The 19,057-nt window shown below is 43.6% G+C and overlaps 1 protein-coding gene across 3 annotated transcripts in view; it reads right to left on the bottom strand.

Moving 5' to 3' along the window:
* MAPK8 (mitogen-activated protein kinase 8) overlaps positions 1 to 19,057 on the bottom strand; it is a 32,348-nt gene that overhangs the window by 8,426 nt on the left and 4,865 nt on the right. For 2 of the 3 annotated variants that reach the window (XM_081864372.1, XM_081864374.1), the window contains exons 2-10: positions 17,268 to 17,367; positions 13,662 to 13,823; positions 12,421 to 12,550; positions 11,600 to 11,658; positions 11,346 to 11,484; positions 10,670 to 10,835; positions 5,809 to 5,880; positions 2,202 to 2,384; positions 1,612 to 1,736 (exon numbers count right to left, since the gene is read on the bottom strand). In XM_081864372.1, the coding sequence (XP_081720498.1) occupies positions 1,612 to 1,736; positions 2,202 to 2,384; positions 5,809 to 5,880; positions 10,670 to 10,835; positions 11,346 to 11,484; positions 11,600 to 11,658; positions 12,421 to 12,550; positions 13,662 to 13,819 (1,032 nt within the window). In that variant the 5' untranslated portion in view covers positions 13,820 to 13,823; positions 17,268 to 17,367. Of the gene's footprint in view, positions 1 to 1,611; positions 1,737 to 2,201; positions 2,385 to 5,808; positions 5,881 to 6,240; positions 6,313 to 10,669; positions 10,836 to 11,345; positions 11,485 to 11,599; positions 11,659 to 12,420; positions 12,551 to 13,661; positions 13,824 to 17,267; positions 17,368 to 19,057 lie in introns of all 3 variants that reach the window. The other variant, XM_081864373.1, reaches the window with a different exon arrangement.

Here is a 19,057-nt window from a genome sequence, read left to right as displayed (position 1 = left end):
GCCTTGGCAGTGGACTGGATGACAGCCAGCAAGCTGACACTCAGTCCAGTTACGACTAAGGCACTGTTAATGGACAGTTCCCTAGACTGGACAGATGGGGGCTGCCTGCTCTTGAAGGGGTTACAGTGATCAGGGGTCAGCAAACTTTTTCAGCAGGGGGCCAGTCCACTGTCCCTCAGACCTTGTGTGGGGCCAGACTATATTTTGGGGAGAAAATGAATGAATTCCTATGCCCAGCAAATAACTCAGAAATGCATTTTAAATAAAAGCACACATTCTGCTCATGTAAAAACACCAGGCTGGCCCCACAAATAACCCAGAGATGCATTTTAAATAAAAGGGCACATCCTACTCATGTGAAAACACGTTGATTCCCGGACCATCTGCGGGCCGGATTTAGAAGGCGGTTGGGCCGGATCCAGCCTCTGGGCCTTAGTTTGCCTACCCATGGGCTACACTTCCTCTGAAGGAGCAGGTACATAGCTTAAAGGTACTTCTGCATCCATTGCTGTCGCTTGAGACTCAGGTGACCACAGTGGTGCGGAGTGCCTTCCGCCAGCTTCGGCTGATGGCCCAAGCTGCGCCCCTATCTGCGCCATGCCTTATACGTGGGGCATTTGGCTTTTAACTATCTATGGCCTTCTATAGTGGCTAGGATGTTTTAATGTATTTCTTTCCCTGGTTTTAAAAATTAAATGATGGCTGCTACACAACCAATCAAATTTAGCTATGTGCTGTGAGACCCCACGGAGGGGATAGGAGGAAGTCCCGAGATTCAGTGAATCTCTTTATATAGATATGGTTTGCTTTTTTACTTTTCGTTTACAGTGGAACCTCGGGTTAAGAACATGATCCGTGCGGGAGGAACATTCGCAGCGCCGCGTCTGCGCACACGCGTGGCGCGATTTGGCACTTCTGCGCATGTGTTCCGGCACTTCCAGGTTCAGTGCGTCCATAACCTGAAAAGGTGCAACCCAGTGTTCGCAACCCAAGGTATGACTGTACAGGCATACCTCATGTTACGCTTGCTTCATGATATGTTTTTCAGGTTGCTTCCCACAGCGACCCGGAAGTACCGGAAAGGGTTACTTCCGGGTTTCACCGCTTGTGCATGCGCACAAGCGCTGAATCGTGCTTCGCGCATGCGAAAAAGCGCCAAATTTTGCCACGCACCTGCGCAGATACGGCGCTTCAGGTTGCGGGCTTTTTATGTTGCCAACGGGCCTCCGGAACAGATCCCATTCGCAACCAGAGGCACCACTGTATCTGTATTTTGTAAAATAAAATGACTTCAAAAAAAAGAAAAAAAGATTTAGCTATGTGCCAGGGCAAACAGAGCGTAGGGATCATCTCAGAATAAAGTAGTTTTAGGACCACTTTCCTTCAAAAGGGGGTTGATTTCTATTCTGGCAAAGCTTTTTGCAATGCCTCCCATTTTGGCTCAGCTTATCCTGAACCTTCTGAAACTCCAAATCAATAATGTAAAGAGTAAACTATAAGCTGTAGAGCAGACAATCAGCCTTTTGGGCTACCTTCCGGCACCAGACACCATGATCAGTGGTGTCCCTGTCAGCAAAAGAATCCAGATTCTAAATAATAAATAAAACTTACTGCTTCTGCTTCTGAAGGGTCATACCAGACATTGATGTATGGGTGCTGTAGAGCTTCATCTACAGAGATTCTTTTTGATGCATCGATCACCAGCATTTTGGATAACAAATCTCTTGCTTGACTGGCTGCAGGAGTAACATTTAAAATAGGGATGTAATATTTAAACATTTCGGGCAGCATGGAAAAGGTTGGGGTGAGAGTCATAAGCAAAATAAGGAACAAACTTCTTATTATACAGCTTATTTGGTGATACAACCAAACTAGCTGCTTCAATATCAATGTAGACTAGTTTATGAGCATGGCTCTACAGTCTTGCTCACTACTTTCATCATGGCGATGTGTCAGCCAGCCTATAGAGAGCAAGATAAATGCAAGGCATCTTCCCAACCCTGGAACCGAGGATTATCCCAACCCGCTTCTCAAAGATGGAAAGAAGGCTGGGCTTTGTTTTGGTTCTGCATTTGCTGGATGGAAGCACAGAACCAAAACTAGCCTCTGACTCCTCCATCTGAGCTGGAAAGGGAAAGAGGCATGTGGGTTTGTGTCTGCCACAGTGGAAATCAAAGTGAAGCACTGCACAAAACTCTTACCTTTCAGTTTGTTATGTTCAGAATCAACCGGAAACAGGACATCCGGGAAGAGCTTTTCAAAGCTATAACCAGCATATTTAGGCCTATTCTCTACGTATGTCCTCACTGTTGGCTGCAGCTTCTTCATGAATTCTGAGCACGGCGTTCCTAGTTGTTCAATAACTTTATTCCATTGATCAATATCTGAGGTGTAGCAGCTAAGGAAAATTGTTTATGTAGCGTTCAGGACAAAGGCCATGTTAAAACTACACCAACAATAAATGGGAGAGCTATGGCCAACAATAACTTGTTAGAGAACCAATGATGGCTAAATCAAATAACTGCTCTTTTTGCTACGATCTCAACAAGGGCTTGTCTCACCTGGCGAACAGGATCTCATGCATTCAAAATGCCACTTAGAGGCTTTCAGAAAAGTATAGAAAACAGAAAGAATTTGAATCAACTGAAAATCTGAGTTTCCCCCTCCTATGTTAGGACTGCCACGTTCAAGACTGTTCTGGAGAGTTTAGAAAACTTAGCAGGAAATCTACACAGGAAAATACCTGAATATTACTTCTTTCTAAACAATCTGGCAACAGGTTTAACTGAAACCATTTTCTTTCACCATACTAACGATTTTTAAACCTTGAGAATGAAAATATGAAAGCTCACATATAATTGATCCAGTTGAACTAATCTGAGTTCTCCAATCAGTAGCCTGAGATTCAATATCAAACCTAAGATTCAATATCAAATTTCAAAATCGTCTGCCACACCATACAAACCCAGTAGCAAACCATTTAGCATATAGGGAACACCTATGTGAACGTAGCTTATTAACTTTACTCTCTGTATAATGTCTGCTGATTTTATGGTCCTGAGCCAAGAAGTACTCTTAGGAAATCAATAGTTCACAGAATCATAGAACTGTAGAGTTGGAAGGGGTCCTGAGGGTCATCTAGTCCAACCCCCTTCTATGCAGGAATCTCGTTTATAGCATCCATGACAGATGGCCATCCAACTTTTACTTAGAAACCTCCAATGAAGGAGAGTCCACCACCTCCTAAGCGAGGCTGTTCCACTATCAAACAGCTCTTACTGTCAGAAAGTTCTTCTTGTTTAGTTGGAATCTCCTTTCTTGTAACTAGAATCCATTGGTTTGGGTCCTGCTCTCTGGAACCGGAGAAAGCAAGCTTGCTGCATCTTCCATGTGATAGCCCTTTAGATATTTGAAGATGGCTATAATATATCCTCCTCTTGCTTTGAGCATAGCCAAAGAAACCATCCTTGTATTTATAGATAAGTAACTTTTCTTGCACCTGGCCATCTCCCTGCAGCTGTAGGTTACTCAGGTATACTCCTTCATGATTTCCCTTCAATTTCTTATACATGCCCTTCTTAAATCTCATCTGTAAGCTCCTTGTGCAGCCCCACTAGTTTCTTTAGGTGCCTCTCACTATTCTATCTTGTTGGAATCGTCTGCATTTGTGCTGTCAATATGTCACCTTTAAAAAACTCGCATCCCTTCTCTTTGACTAATTCTGACCATGGGATCTCACCCACAAGTTCCTTAAGCTTTTTGAAATCAGCTTTCTTAAAGTCCAGAGTGCATGTTTGACCACCCTCAGCTTTACGCTGCCTCTGTATAATGAAACCCAAGAGGACGTGATCACTTCCTCCCAAGGTTCCCAGTACTTTTGCTTCATCGATCAGTTCACCTCCTCCCGTTGGTGAGGACCAGGACCAAGAGAGATGATCCCCCTGTTGTGTCTTCAACCTTCTGGGAGATGAAATTGTCACTAAGACAACTGGGGAATTTGCTGGACCTTACATTGCTGGCAGCATTTGAGTTCCAACAGATATCAGGGTAGTTGAACTCTCCCATGACTTCTGTATCTCTCCGTTTTGAATGTCTGGCAATTTGGGGAAACCTGTGATCATCACTTGAGAAAGTGTCTTCCAAAACACCCCTTACCCTATTAATCACACTGCAGGGAATATCAAGAAGATTGACAGTACAGTGGTACCTCGGGTTACGAACGCTTCAACTTACGGTTTTTCGGGTTACAAATGATTCTAACCCGGAAGTCAGTTGTCCAAGCTCTTGGAGGCCTCGCCGCTGCCTGGAGGCAAACCCAGACATCGGTGGGGCCTACGGAGCTCTCTGAGGCCTCCGCGAATGCCGCGAACCAAACCCCAACATCCGCAATGCCTAGAGCGGCTCCGCGAATGCTGGGAACCAAGCCCCGACATTCCCGGTGTCGAGAGCGGCTCCGCAAATGCCGGGAGCCAGGCCCCAACATCCGCGGTGCCTAGAGCGGCTCTGCGAATGCCGGGAACCAAGCCCCGACATTCACAGTGCCTAGAGCGGCTCCGCAAATGCCGGTAGCCTAGCCCCAACATCCGTGGTGCCTGCAGAGCTCCGCGAATGCCGGGAGCCAAGCCCCAACATTCGTGGTGCCTAGAGTGGCTCTGCGAACGCTGGGAGCCTAGCCCCGGCATCTGCAGTGCCTAGAGCGGCTCTGCAGATGTCAGGAGCCAAGCCCTGGCATCCACAGTGGCTGCAGAGGCTCTGCGACTGGGCTCCAGCCGCAGGAGCTCTCTGAGGCCTCCACGAATGCATGGAGCCAAGCCGATTGTGATTGTGGAAGAGGACCCAGAGCCCCCTCCAAATAGTGAATTTGGAAATAAATTTTATTTTTTTTCATCTAAAATACTGTCTTATTTATTTTATAGTACAGTACATTGATTATTGCCTTCATTTTATGGATCAATGGTCTCGTGAAACAGTAAGATTCATGTTAAATTGCTGTTTTAGGGGGTGTTTTTTAATCATCTGGAACGGATCAATCCACTTTCCATTACTTTCAATGGGAAAGTCAACTTCAGGTTAAGAACGCTTCAGGTTAAGTACAGACTTCCGGAACCAATTAAGTACTTAACCTGAGGTACCACTGTACAGGGTGTGGTGCTTTTGTCCCATCAAACCCAGTAAACCAATCAGTCTTCTCCCCATACCTCAATCTAAGCCAAGAACAGTTCTGCATCAGTCAGGGAATCACTTGTAGCAAAATACGTTATAAGAGTGAGAAATGATTGCTAACAAGGAGTATAGCAGTACCACTAATGAAGGTGTCCACACACAAATGAAGATTAACAGAATGTTAAATAACTAGCTCTGTTAGGACATAACCTAAACATAAACAATTAAGACAATACACTTGGGTACTCAATAGAAAGGAGAAAATGCAGAAAATAAAGTTACAAAGGAAAAAAGCAGAAGGATATTAAATAGATCTCACTAATTTTGCACATGCTGCCCACTAGAAACACTAGTTCAAGCCCAAATCACACAAAGACACAACCATACAAGGTGTTCCTCCGGCTGGTGGAACTGTTAATCAACACAAAACTTTTTACTGTTCTGGAGCCTATAAAAACCACTTTGTTTACAAAGCAAGTAGGCCTATGCTCTTATTTGGGGCAAACAGCAAACTGTAAACATGTTTGAAACAATAGAATTTTAAAGCCTCGGCAGCTGGAGACAGCATTATTTGATGTTGAAAAGGAAAATGCTAGAATACATTTGACTTTTGATCATTCAGTTCTAGGCCCAAAGTAAGGATACGGTCTGTACCAGGAAATAATACACCACCTTTGATCATTTCTCCCATGATGCACCCCACTGACCAAATGTCAACTGAAAACAAAATGCAATGACATTAACTGATTAAAAGAAAAGCAAAAAGGACTTTAAAAGGAAAAAAAAACCAATGATAATAAAGAGCAGTGCAGGATGAAAATGAATGAGAAAAGTGAAGATGTGCTTGCTATCATACCAGCAGAGACTATTTCCTACTGCTAAATGCAGCCTCAATAGAACCAAATTTATTCTAATAATTTTTATACTTATCCAGAGGAAATAATTATGAGCCTTTTAAGGGTGGGTGGAGGGAGTTATAAGCATTTTTCCAAGGAATATTGGGGGGGACAAAGGGGAAAGAGAGTCACAAGGTATTAGTTACCAAAAAATTCACATGCTGCAGCAGTACAAGGATACAGTCCCTTCCTGGAAAGAGGATTTTGTGGCAAACCATTTCTCCCATAATGCACCCAACAGACCATAAATCCACTATGTTTGTAGCACAAAAAGAAGAAGCAAAGCAAATTGTCACTGAAAATTAAAGAAGCAGGAGGGCATGACTGCATTTTACTATCTGCAGAGAAAGCACCAAAAAGGAAGAAGCAATCATGGGATCAAGCTGTAAACGTATTTTTAGAACACACACACACAGCTCCATATGTCCAAAACATTTTCTGAGTGGGACCCAATGGAAGCAATAATGGTCACAGGAGAATAGCGTCCTTACATAGCTCCCACTACATTTCAATGCAACTTGCTAAGCGGAAGTAGAGTAAACCCTCAATACTTGAAAGCTTTTTTTAAAAAAAAACAAAAATTCTTGTTCATTAAGAAAAGATTAACAATAACCGAATTCCTTAACAAACGGCTGAAATGACAGAGGAAAATACACACAGGTTCATAATTGGTAATGAGAATTAATCAATCTCAAAAAGGTAGAATATCAGTGGGGTAGGTGGCTCATCTATTCAGGCTGTGTTCAACTGGTTCTAGATGGGTTGCACTCACTCTAAAATATCAAGGCTGGCTCCTAGATACACCCTTGTCACCAAAGGCCCAGATAGCCTCTGTGCCAAAAGAGTGCCTTTTATCAGTTTAGGATGGCATACCAGCTGGGATATCTCCAGGATGGAGACAGCCTGGTCACAATTATCCATGCTCTGATAAACGTCTAGTGTTGAGTGCTCTAATGTACTATACACGTGCCTGCCTCTGAAGACTGCTTGGAAACTACTATTAGCTCATAATACAGCCACCAGGCTGTTGACCAGGACTGCCTGGAGGGTATCGAGAGAATTTCCAGGCTATTTCTCAGCACAATTCAAAGTGGGGTACAAGCTTCTAACTAAACACTTGTAGTTGTGCTTTTCACACAGGTACCTGAACAGATATCTGCTCCCATCACAACCTGCCTATGTACTTCGTTCATCTCTGGAGTCTCTTCTCCGGGAGCACCATCATCCAAGGTAAATTGAGTAGCATCCATATGGAGAGGCTTCTCTGGGAAGAATGTGCCACAAACAAGGCTGTGCCACTGGAGCTAAGGCAGCTGCTATGCAAAAAGTGTCCCCCTTGAATTCTAAGCACAGCATCCTTTCTTATCACAAGGTACCCCTTAATTTATACCAGGGCTCCCTGAAACAGCTTCCTATGGTGGACTGGTGTGCTAACACCGGGGCAAGATGGTTTGAGCATGTAACGCCGTTCTTGGCCTGTCTGCACTGGCTGCCAATTAGTTTCCAGGCCCATTCCAAAGTGCTGGTTTTGACCTATAAAGCCTTAAAACAGCTCAGGACTGCAATACCTCTCCCCATATGAACCAACCCAGACCCTGCAATCACCATCTGAGGTCCTTCTACCTGTGCCTCCTCAATGGGAGGTTCGGAGGGTAGAATCACAAGAACAGACCTTTTCTATACTGGCTCCCTGTTTGTGGGAAGCTCTTTGTCACATATCTTTAGGTGCCAGGCATAAACATCCCTCTCCTCCCAGGCCTTTGGCCAATTAAGCAATCTATGTGAGAGAGAACAGGGTATTGTTTTTGTTTCCTATTATGGTATGTATTTCTGTGTTTTTATTTTGTAAACTGCCTTGTGATTTCAGATGAAGTGTGGTACAGAGATTTAATAAACAAACAAGCATCACATTGTTATAGACAACGTGGTCAACTTCAAGGCAAATTAGCTTTTCCTTTTCCAGTAGGGAATTTCCTGCTCCTGTTCATCAGAACCTCTTAAAGCAGTAGAGTTCTGAGGTCCTTGACAGAAACCACATTCACACAATACATTTCAATCACTCTGGCACCACTTTAAAGAGTCATGGCTTCCCCTAAGTAATTCTTGGAGCCGCAGTTAGTTATAGGTGCTTAGGAAACCCCTATTCCCCTCACTCCCTTTTGTTTTCATCTTAACTATTGTTGTTTTTGTTTTAACTACTGTATTGGCCTGAATATAAGCCACACTTTCCCCCCAAATTCTGACCATGAAAAGTTAAAGTGCGTCTTATATTTGTGACCTTACGGTATGCAACCAGGAGTGCGGGGCAAACAGCGCCAGGAGCGTGGCGAAGCAGCGCCCGCCCTGCGCATAGTCCCCTGTCCTCTCCCCAAAGGCCGGGAAGGGAGAGAGCAAGGAAGGGGAAAGGCCGCCAGCAATGCAACACGGCTTCCCCCACACCCAGTATGCAGCCAGGAGCAGTGAGGAATGAAGCGGCTTATATTGGGGGGGGGTTCCCCCTTCAGTTTTAAAGCTGCAGCTTATATTCGGGTGTGGCTTATATTCGTGCCAATACGGTATGTATTTGTGCTTTTACCTTGTATTTTTATCTTGTGAACCGCCCTGATAGCTTGTGATGAAGGACGGTATATAAATCTATTTAGTACTAAGTAAATAAATAAATGGGACTGGTTGTTAAGCCACTCCGAGAATTGTGGCTCTGGGGAACTTGTTAGTGCAGATGATGAAGCAGGCTTTGGCTCTACCATCCACCCGCTTATGAGTGGGAGAGTTGAAGCCTGCTTTCCCTTGCCAGTGCACAATCAGGAGTGCACTTTACAGCTCCTGGTGGTACACTGGCAGCTACATCTCGACCTGTCCTACACCTGGGATCACATAGGACATCAGATGTGAGAAAGCTGGCCTGGCTCAGTATAAGGCAGCTTTCTATGTTCTATTGTCCCAATCCTCTCCCTAACACTTGCCCGGAGAGAGGCTGAGGATAAGCAAGAAGAAATGGTAGATACCTCTATAAAAGCAGCAAACATGGTTTCCTCTCTTCTTAGTAAGGTAAAGGTAAAGGGACCCCTGACCATTAGGTCCAGTCGTGTCTGACTCTGGGATTACGGAACTCATCTCACTTTACTGGCCGAGGGACCCAGCGTTTGTCCGCAGACAGCTTCCAGGTCATGTGGCCAGCATGACTAAGCCGCTTCTGGCGAACCAGAGCTGCACACGGAAACGCCGTTTACCTTCCCGCTGGAGCGGTACCTATTTATCTACTTGCACTTTGACGTGCTTTTGAACTGCTAGGTGGGCAGGAGCAGGGACCAAGCAACGAGAACTCACCCCGTCACGGGGATTCAAACCGCCAAAGACTCTCCTCCCTGGAAGAGAGGGGAGTGGTTGTGGGCGGGAGCCCGAGCACCGCCCCTAGCAGGAGGCATTAGCCCCCTGCCTCCACCTCACCTGGCTGGCGCCCACGCCCCCCAGTAGGCATCCAACCAGGTGCCACAGAGGGGGCGTGTTCAGCAGCCTTTTCCTGCAGCGCCAGCCTCTCCCCGGCCTCATTCTTCGCCGTCGTCTCAGATCCAATGCCTAAGCCAATACCTTTTCACTGCTGTAACCAATAAAGTTGTGGCCTTTCCTTGCCCATTAACCTTATATCACATGTCCTTGTGTCTTCATTTCACATTGCGGGGGTCGGGTCCTCGAACCACAACCTTCTGATCAGCAAGTCCTAGGCTCTGTGGTTTAACCCACAGCGCCACCCACGTCCCTCTCTTCCTAGTAGGAGAGTGTAAAAAGGAGTGTGAATGAGCAGTACGGCTTCCCAGAGGAAGATGACAATTGAGATCTTGGAAGCGGAGGCAGGTGCATCTTACAGCCATTGCTTGACTAATTCTCCCTTCAGTGCTGCCCACAGGGATAGCAGGAAAGGAGCAGCTGTCGTCTCCACAGTTACTCCTCTCTCATAGCCACACAGCAGGAAGGATTGTGCAAGTACTAGATGCAAGGAGCAACTGCTGCTTCTGATCATTCATCTGTCTTTATCTCTCTGGGAAAGCCTACCTATTCGTTCACCTTCGTTATTTGGAGATGGTGGGGAAAGTTTTTGGTAAATCTAAATCTGCAACAGATATCACCTGACTCTCCAATCCCCAGAGAAGGTGGGAGATTGGCCACCATCTCAGGCTACAAGCAGCAGCCACCACACTGCAGCTTTTGCAGGATAAAAGCTGATAACTGGGTGGTGGCTTGTATGAAGTTTTACATCCATTTCCATTACCGGTTCTAGATAACTGAGCTTAAAATTGTAACCTCCATGTCAAACATGAGATCAAGGTGGACTTAGCATAGAGTGGGAAAGTGTTATTTGTGCAGATAGTATAAAACACTGCCCCAAGAGCATATTTTATCTAAACATCCTGTTTCCTCAATGTATAAACAGTATTTCCTAACATGCTTTCAACACAACATAGTGGGATTAAACATCTAGCATACTTAGGTCATGGTGTTATTTTAAAAAATAAGTTTCAGCAGCTGAGAAAAATGTAAGATGTAACGTGCAGGGTGTAGGGACAGAAGATATAAAGCACATTATGCTAAGGGACAAAATGAAAGTTGCTGACCATTTTCTTTGTATCCCATCCCTAGGATGACTTCTGGTGCTCTGTAGTAACGAGTCACAACGTAAGGTGTCATCATAAAGCTGGTTCCTGCTGTTCTAGCTAATCCAAAGTCAAGAATCTTCAGCGTGCAGTCAGATTTTACTACTATATTGCTAGGTTTCAAATCCTTTCAAGAAAAAGAGAGAGAGAGAGAGAGAGAGAGAGAGAGAGAGAGAGAGAGAGAGATTATTCTAAGCCAAGCATGAAAGTCCCCGGTAGAAGATAAAAAACAAACTGGTAATTATGATACAAGTGTGGGGAGGAGTTTTTTCAGCCAGAAGTCTCATGCTGCCTGGGGACAATGGGAGTTGGAATCCAAAAACATCTAGAAGGCTACAGGTTCCCCACCCCTGCCCTAAAGGATTAAGTTTGTAATCTGGACGTATGACCAGACAGGTGGCCTCTCTGCTAGGGAGTGCCTTTCATCTGCTTATCTTGTAGTAAGATATAGGGTTGACTACTATAATGTGTTGTACATAGGTCTGCGTTTGAAGGCTGTTTTGAAACTGCAGTTGGTTTAAAACATAGCCACCATGGCAGTTTTATTTCAAGTAAACAGCAATCTTCCTTGGCTTAACAGCAAAGAAAAATACTCCCCAAACAGGAATGTTAAAACAACGGCAATAATCTCACTAACCCTATGTATAATTCCAGCTGAGTGAAGATGCTTAATGCCGCACAGCATTTGATAGAGGAGATAGGACATTCGTTCATGGTCAAGCTCCATTTGAATCACTTGGCAGAGATTTGCATCCATGAGCTCCATCACTATGTAACTTTTGAAGAACATCAAAACGTAAAATCAGACGAGAGCAGCAACTTAGGTCATACAATCAATTGTGCACTCATAATGTACTCGCCGAACAAGTTTTACAAAAAAATTATACTTACACATCTTGAAATTCTTCCAGTGATTTCTGTGGGGTAAAGACATTCAATAGGCCAATTATCTATGGGAAAGAAACAAGTCACAATGAAGGCCCACAAACAGTCTGTTTGTCTCTAAGTGAGTTAAGTAATAAATGCAAAAAGAAACACGCAAGAAAACATAGCATTTGATCAAATCAGAACTTCACTGAAGCTCTCTCACATTTTCACCTATAACCTCAAAGACAAGCCCAACTAGCTGTACTGTATACAGGTAACTCTCATCTTACACTTAATTTACTTATGCAATTTTAGCTTTGCATGGGTAGGGTAGGATGGGTGGAAATAAATAAATAAATGGAGAATGGGGGGAAAGTGTTATTTTTCCTTGTAGCTTATCTCTGTTTTGTTATATAGTTTTAATTTGCACGTTTTCATCTTTTTATGTAAAACGCTTTGTGAGGTTTAGCCGAAGACGTACATAAATATTTTACAGATACCAAATTGCTGATGTCCAAAACCCATCAATTCAGTATAGTATCATCAAGATAGTATAGTATAAATCAACATAATAAAATATAATCCATTTCTAGCAAATTAAACCATCCTGTATCCTATTTGCTATTTTCTTGCTATGCCAAATTAGACGTGATGTCTGTCCTATTTAAGCATTAAAGAGGAGAATGGGATGCTGATTTTTACAACAAAAGGTTAACAATAGTGAAAGAAACAGGATCAGTTTGTCCATCTTTACACACAAATGTGGCAAATGCATGAGTAAGAATGATCTCACATCTAGTCTGACCCTTATCGTTGATATTTAAACGATGAACAAATGTACTTACGTTTTTGTGGTTTACGCACTTCATGAGGACAAGCTCTCTGTAGGCTCGTTTGGCATGGGTTTGGTTCTGAAATGGCCGACTTAGCTTCTTGATTGCTACATTTCTTTCAAGGATAGCATCGTAGGCTGCACTGTAAATAAAAGTGAACTGTCGTAACCATATTTGTATAAAAATTGACAAGAAGACTGGGAGACTGGAGTCAAGACCTAGCCGTGAAACACAATCAGTCAAGGGTCTGAAAGAGGTTTGCAGTGTTATAGATATTCTGATTTGAATAAGAACCAAACAGCTTAAATATTCCAATACTGTGAAATGTTTGTAGGGGAAATAATTGCTGAAGCGAAAGGCTTACTCACAGATTGTACAGCTCATAGTAAAGCTTCTACGAAGAACATTTATCTCAAAGATGTCATCTATGATTCTATGGTGATATCAGGTGATCTGCCATGGGTGGTGAACCTCAGGCTCCAACCTGCTGGGCGGAAAAGGTTCTCCACCCCTGCTGTAGACAGTGGAGATGGTGCTGCCACTGAGTGTTCAATACACTGGTTTGTCCAAGGGGCCCAGAACTGTCCACAACCACTGGCCAAGTGAAGAAAAGCAACTGTGGAAGGCTGCTAGTTTCAATGAGAGAACCACGGGTGGGCTGCTTAACCCTTTTCCCTTCTGACATTTTGTCTTCTCAAAATCATTCTCTCCTGCTCGCTTTCCAACCCATAAGGGACAAGATACAAAGTCCCTGAATTTTTTCCCCTCGTGCTTGCAGAAAAGCAAGACAGAGAAGGTGATTTAGATGAGGCAAAATGCAAGGAAGGGAAAAGGCTAATTAATCCATTCCCCGAAAAAGATAGCCCTCTGCGGTTATTTTCAATCAGGAGACTTATTCTCACATTTTATGAGGTGTGATATTTCATTGGTTTGAGGCAGAGTTTTGCTGCTGTTCTCGTGGACAGGAGTGTGCATACAACTGCTATTCTCCCAATTCTGTACCTGTCACACCTACTTCCTAGTTACACTTGACCTTTACGTGACCTGATGTCATTGTATCTGGTTCTATTCCCTCTTTTCACCTTGAAGTACAATAAAAGGACTGGGGCACTATATATACAAAAGCAATGGTTCTCTAGCAACCAGTACTATCTAGCATTCAAGTAGCACGTCAGTCAGTTTTGCTCATGTTTGCATTTTAAACAAAATGAGATTTCATCACTGAGCTATTTTTAAAAAAGGAAAAGCCTTACCATACTATGCCTTGCGCACCCGAACCAATAGGTTTTAAATTCTGGTATCGTTTGAGTACAGTGAAAGTAGAATCTCCAATCTCTACACTATAGAAGTTGTTTTCACGTTTGCTTCTGCTCATGACGCCGTTAGTTGAACACTTTAATCTAAAAGACATGAACCTGCAAACACAAGGAAAATGTTACATGCCTAAGCATATAAATATATAAATATAAATGTGTGTGTGTGTGTGTCAAAGTTTGAAAACTTTTCTGCATTTTTGGCCACAGCCATCCCAACTATCTCATCACCTGCTCAACACAGATAGATGCTCTTGCTTTTAAGAAAGAAAGAGGTCCAATTTAATGTCATGGGCTGGAAAGCAAACACAGACTCAAGAGTCAAGATACAGGAGTTCTGGAGCAGGATAAGAATTTCAGAACTGGATGGAAATGGCAAAGATGTACCAGCAACTTTCCCTGTTAAAATAAGGCCCTCTCACTTGCAAGACTCTCTTGGCTTCTGGGAATGTTGAGATTACAAGTGTGCACTCCTTCGGTGTGATGGCTTGGGAATACTCTCCGCAAGAAATGCTTCTGCTCAATCAGAGGTACATATATACATCCTTTATTTTACATATGTACAAGCAGCACACATCATCATGCGTCCGAATCCTGTGAGTCAGATTCCCGAAGTGACTTACGTCCGCCCCTTTTCCAGCAGAAGAGGCGAGGCATTCTCAATTGATGTCTCTGCCCCCTGCGCTTTAACCCTCTCCTTTCCTGAGTAGATGGAACCGGCAATGCATCACTGTCAGTGCCAGAGCTTCCTGTGCGGGGTTGAGGCTCTGCTCCAGCATCTGAGAGCCTTCCCTCCTCCTGACTTCCCCTCCTTTCCTGCACTGGCACTTCCTGCCCCCCTTCCTCTGCTTGTCTCTCCTCCTCCTCCCCTGCATTCTCTGGCAATACCATGACATTCGGGGTGGGTGGGATTGTTCCCATTTGTGAAGGCGGCACCTGGTTCCAGGTGACAAAGCAGTGCCCTCCTGTCTAGCCTCTTGAATGAGTTCAGTTTCTGCCCCTGACTGATCAAAGCTTCTCCCACTCTCCACTGGGTCTCTCTGCTCCACAGGAAGGTTGGAGGGGAGAGCTGGCATACCCTCTCCTCGTTCCAAAATCAGAGTGGAAGGAGGAGATACTTTGTCCAACCCAGAGTGCCTACATTCCCCATCTTTCTTCCTCCTGCTGCTTCAGAGTCTGCCAACTCAATCACGATTCCCAAGAATGCCGTGGGGCTCATGACATCAACAAACTTACAGAAAGAATTTTCTAGTAAGACTGCACTCCCTCAACATCAGCTCAGCTCCTCGTTGGTAGAAAGAAGAGTAAAACTTCTCCTTTAGGGATCACATTGTTTTTCCTGCAAAAGGTCCCAGGTACAATTCCATACATCTTTCATTAGAGCGATACCAGAATGTACAGTGGTGCCTCGCAAGACAAAATTAATCCGTTCCGCGATTCTCTTCGTATAGCGGTTTTTTCGTCTTGCGAAGCAAGCCCATTGACAGCTTAGCGGTTTAGCGGCTTTTAGCCGATCAGCTGATAAGCGGCTTATCAGCGGATCAGCTGATAAGTGGCTTAGCGGCTTAGGAAAAGGGGGGGGGAACCCACAGGAACTCGCAAGACATTTAGTCTTGCGAAGCAAGCCCATAGGGAAATTCGTTTTGCGAAGCGCCTCCAAAATGGAAAACCCTTTCGTCTAGTGGGTTTTCCGTCTTGCGAGGCATTCGTCTTGCAGGGCACCACTGTATGAGGCAAGGAAAGGCCTCTCTGTGTCCAAGACCCTGATGAGCTGCTGTTAACTGGGAATAGATAATAGTGGGTGAGATGCCTTTGAGGAAGGAAGCTTCACCCACTGTGAAAGATGGTTCTGAGGTACGGAGTCACACAATTAATAGATGTATAAGTTCAAAGGCAGCACCCTAGGTTGTTCTTGGCAGGCAGATTAATAAAGGATGACCTTTCACAGCTGAGGATTAATTTTCAGTGAAACACATTTTAGCAATGTCTTCTTAACAGCATTCCAAATGAAAAGCACTAGGCCTCTTTTTTTTTTTTTAGAATGAAACATGAATAAATAGCACAGAATGTCAGCATAAACTGGAATGGCATTTTGCTTTTTTTTTAAGGGAGGGGGCAGAGAGACTCATACTGTCCCACTCTTATTTTGCCAACTGCATGCTTGCTTCCCTCCCTCCTGGCATTCTCTTACTTTTCTAGAATTTAAGAGATAGAAGGTCTATCAATAATATTTATAATTTAATTAATTAAAAAATAAATAAAACGGGGGCAGGAAGAGAGAGACTGGCAACAGCCCAGGAACAAACATGCGGTAACCCACAGCATTTAACTGAGTCCTGTATCACTACATCATTTTCCATTCTGGACTCAGCAAGCCCCAAACAAGAGCTGTCACGGTATACAATCAGGAGATTACAATTTCTGGTTGTTGTCTGAGCAGTCCCAAAGGGAAAACTTTCAGTGGCAATATTTTTCTTACCCAAACCTTTACTATAGATTCGTGGAGTGTGTCCCTAAAAGTTCACATGCTTGAGCCTTGTTTCTGCCACTTCCTCCAAGACTCTTTAAGCTACGGCCAGTATGCACCTTTTGTAGCTTAAAGATTGCTTGGTGGAAGTTATTGATTGGGAATGGAGAAAGGATAAGAGGAAAAGCACAAATTGTCGAGAGGCCGAGACCAGGAAGAGGAGACGGTGTAAGAAGATTGGAAAATTTAAAGTCTATATAGGGAAATTTCGTAAAATTTAATGAGGGATAGAAAAATCTTGTTATGAAATTTTATGGCCTTAGTGGAAATGTTTTAAGAGGTTAAGTGTAAATAGGTATATTAGTTTTAATGGGAAATAAGATTAAAAATATTTTAAGACAAAGGAATTGCTAAGATAACTTATAGAAGTGGAATACAAAAAGGGAGGTGAGAGGAGGTCAATGAAACAAGGGAATGAAAGATAGATTATGGTAAAGGTATGATGTGTGTTTTTAAATTGTTTTTGTTTTGTTTTGTTTTGTTTATTGTGTTTAGGTGTTATGGTTGTGTTTTGTATTGTTTATATTGTATTGTTCCTTTTGTTCCTTTTTTCTTTTTCTTCTTTTTTGTATGTTTTAAAAGTAATAAATATCATTTTTTTAAAAAAAAAAAAAGATTGCTTGGTGGAAGTTATTGATTGGGAATGGAGAAAGGATAAGAGGAAAAGCACAAATTGTCTCCTTTAAACTGCAAATGGGGCAGAGACCCTAAGAACCAAAAGCAAGGTAGATAGCCCTTTTCAACACTCTGTAATTGTTTTACTAGCTCTATTGCCTTCCATCGTGGGGAGCAATGTCTGGGATTCCAATGCCTGATAAGTCAGGGATTCCTAACTCCTGGCCTGAAGGATTCTTGGTTAGGGATTCATACTTGATATCATGCACCCTCACAATCCCAACTTCTCCGTCCTGTATGTTTCCATGACAGTACACACAACTCTCTCATTCTTTCAGTGTTGGGGTTCCCCCACCTTGGCTTTAAATCCAGTTTTTTTTTTTCCTACATATTTGTGGAGTCACCTGGGTATGCAGAAACCCAACCCTTGTTCGTGGGTGGTCCCGTTGTGCTGCCTTACTGGTCATGGGAGTTAATCGTCTGGAACAGCAAGCAACAGATGCCCTGCAATGAAAAAAAAAAAAAACAGTGAAAATACTGCAGCGTTTGCACTGGATAGTATGAATGCTTGGCCTTGATCCTCAACTTTTGCTGTTTTTTAAAGGCAAAAGTGTATGTTTCTACCTTTAATTATACAAAAATGTGGGCAAGGAACCTCACAATGGCATTTGTGGGGGAGACAGGACTGACATTTTTATTTATTTGTAATATTTGTGTCCCATTTTTCCATCCAGGAAGCTATCAGTCATTAATTTAGACATTAAAACAAAGTAGCCATCGCTTTCATTGAAAGCTTCTCGAAGTATGACTACATGAGTCTCCTGGCATCCTCCACCTCTGAAAATCAGCGGATAGGAAAACCAGGCAGCAGATGACAGTTACAAAGGACAAGGTCTCGTCCAGGGAACCACATCTCTAAGTGTGCCACACTTGTTCCCCAGCTACTGTCACTTCTCTGGAGTGACTGTAAGCAGAAGAGACGGCTGGGGGTAGGAAAACAACAGGCTTCATCTGCTTCTGGAGTTCTTCTAAAGGATGACACAGGACCATATGGGACATCTCTTTCAAGGCCTCAGCCCAGACACACAAAAAGGGAATTGCACCCAGAAGCCAGTAACAGGATACAGAAATGGGAAGAGGGTGTTTAGAAAAAAGCTGAATGCAACGAACACCTATTTTCTGATCCTACCTGGTTGGAGACTATACAATATTAAAAATAGAAATCAGCCAAATCTAGCTTTTCCTTCCAACTAGAAAGTCTTATACAACAGCCTTTCCCCCTATCCTGGGGTGGCACCCTGCAGACCTAGAGCCAAAGGCAGCCCTCAGCCTAATTTCAAAAGACCTCTACAGATCATTTCAGATATCTGGCAAGAGTGATCTGTCCCTTCCCCAGCAGCCTCTTCTTGCCTTTAATTCCTCTGTAAAGACAACATATTTGCAGCAACAGCCCCCAGGAGGGTAGATTTCTCTGCAAGCAAGCTGCTGACCCGGGTAAGAACTAGAAGATGTGGTCCCCAAGTCCTTCTGCAGGGGACTAAGGAGGAGCAGAAATGTCTCACAGTAAATTCACTGGCCCTCTGCCAGGCAGAACTCCTGTTGCTGGAAGTGATGATCCATTTGCATCTTTTTTTAATTCAAAATAAAAATAAGGAACATGTGCAGCACCTACCATGAACACAAGTGCCCCTGTGAAAAGGTCAAGATGGTGACTCATGTTCTACTTTTACCAAGAACTGCATAAAATCTTTTTTTTTAAAAAAAAAAAAAAAACCCGTAAGCCAGGATAATCAGATCATATTCTTCATCATCATCATCATCATCATCATCATCATCATACCCTGCCCATCTGACTGGGTTGCCCCAGCCACTTGGGTTGGCTTCCAACAGGGTATACAGAAACACAACAACAACAACAACAACAACCAGCAGAACATCACACATTAAAAGCGTCCCAATACAGTGCTGCCTTCAGATGTCTACGGAAGATCATATCATTATTTATCTCTTTAACACTTGACAGGAGGGCATTCCACAGGGCTGGTGTGACTACCGAGAAGGCCCTCTGCATGGTTCCCTGTAACTTAACTTCTCACAGTGAGGGAACCGTCAGAAGACCCTCAGAGCTGGCCCTTAGTGTCCAGGCTGAACGATGTAAATAGAGACACTCCTTCAGGGTCAAAGCCATTAAGGG

Source organism: Podarcis erhardii (genome assembly GCF_964252035.2).
Source record: "Podarcis erhardii genome assembly, chromosome: 5".
Classification (NCBI taxonomy): Eukaryota; Metazoa; Chordata; class Lepidosauria; order Squamata; family Lacertidae; genus Podarcis; species Podarcis erhardii.
The sequence above is the reverse complement of the archived record's forward strand: the minus strand, read 5'-3'. Positions and strand labels throughout refer to the sequence as shown.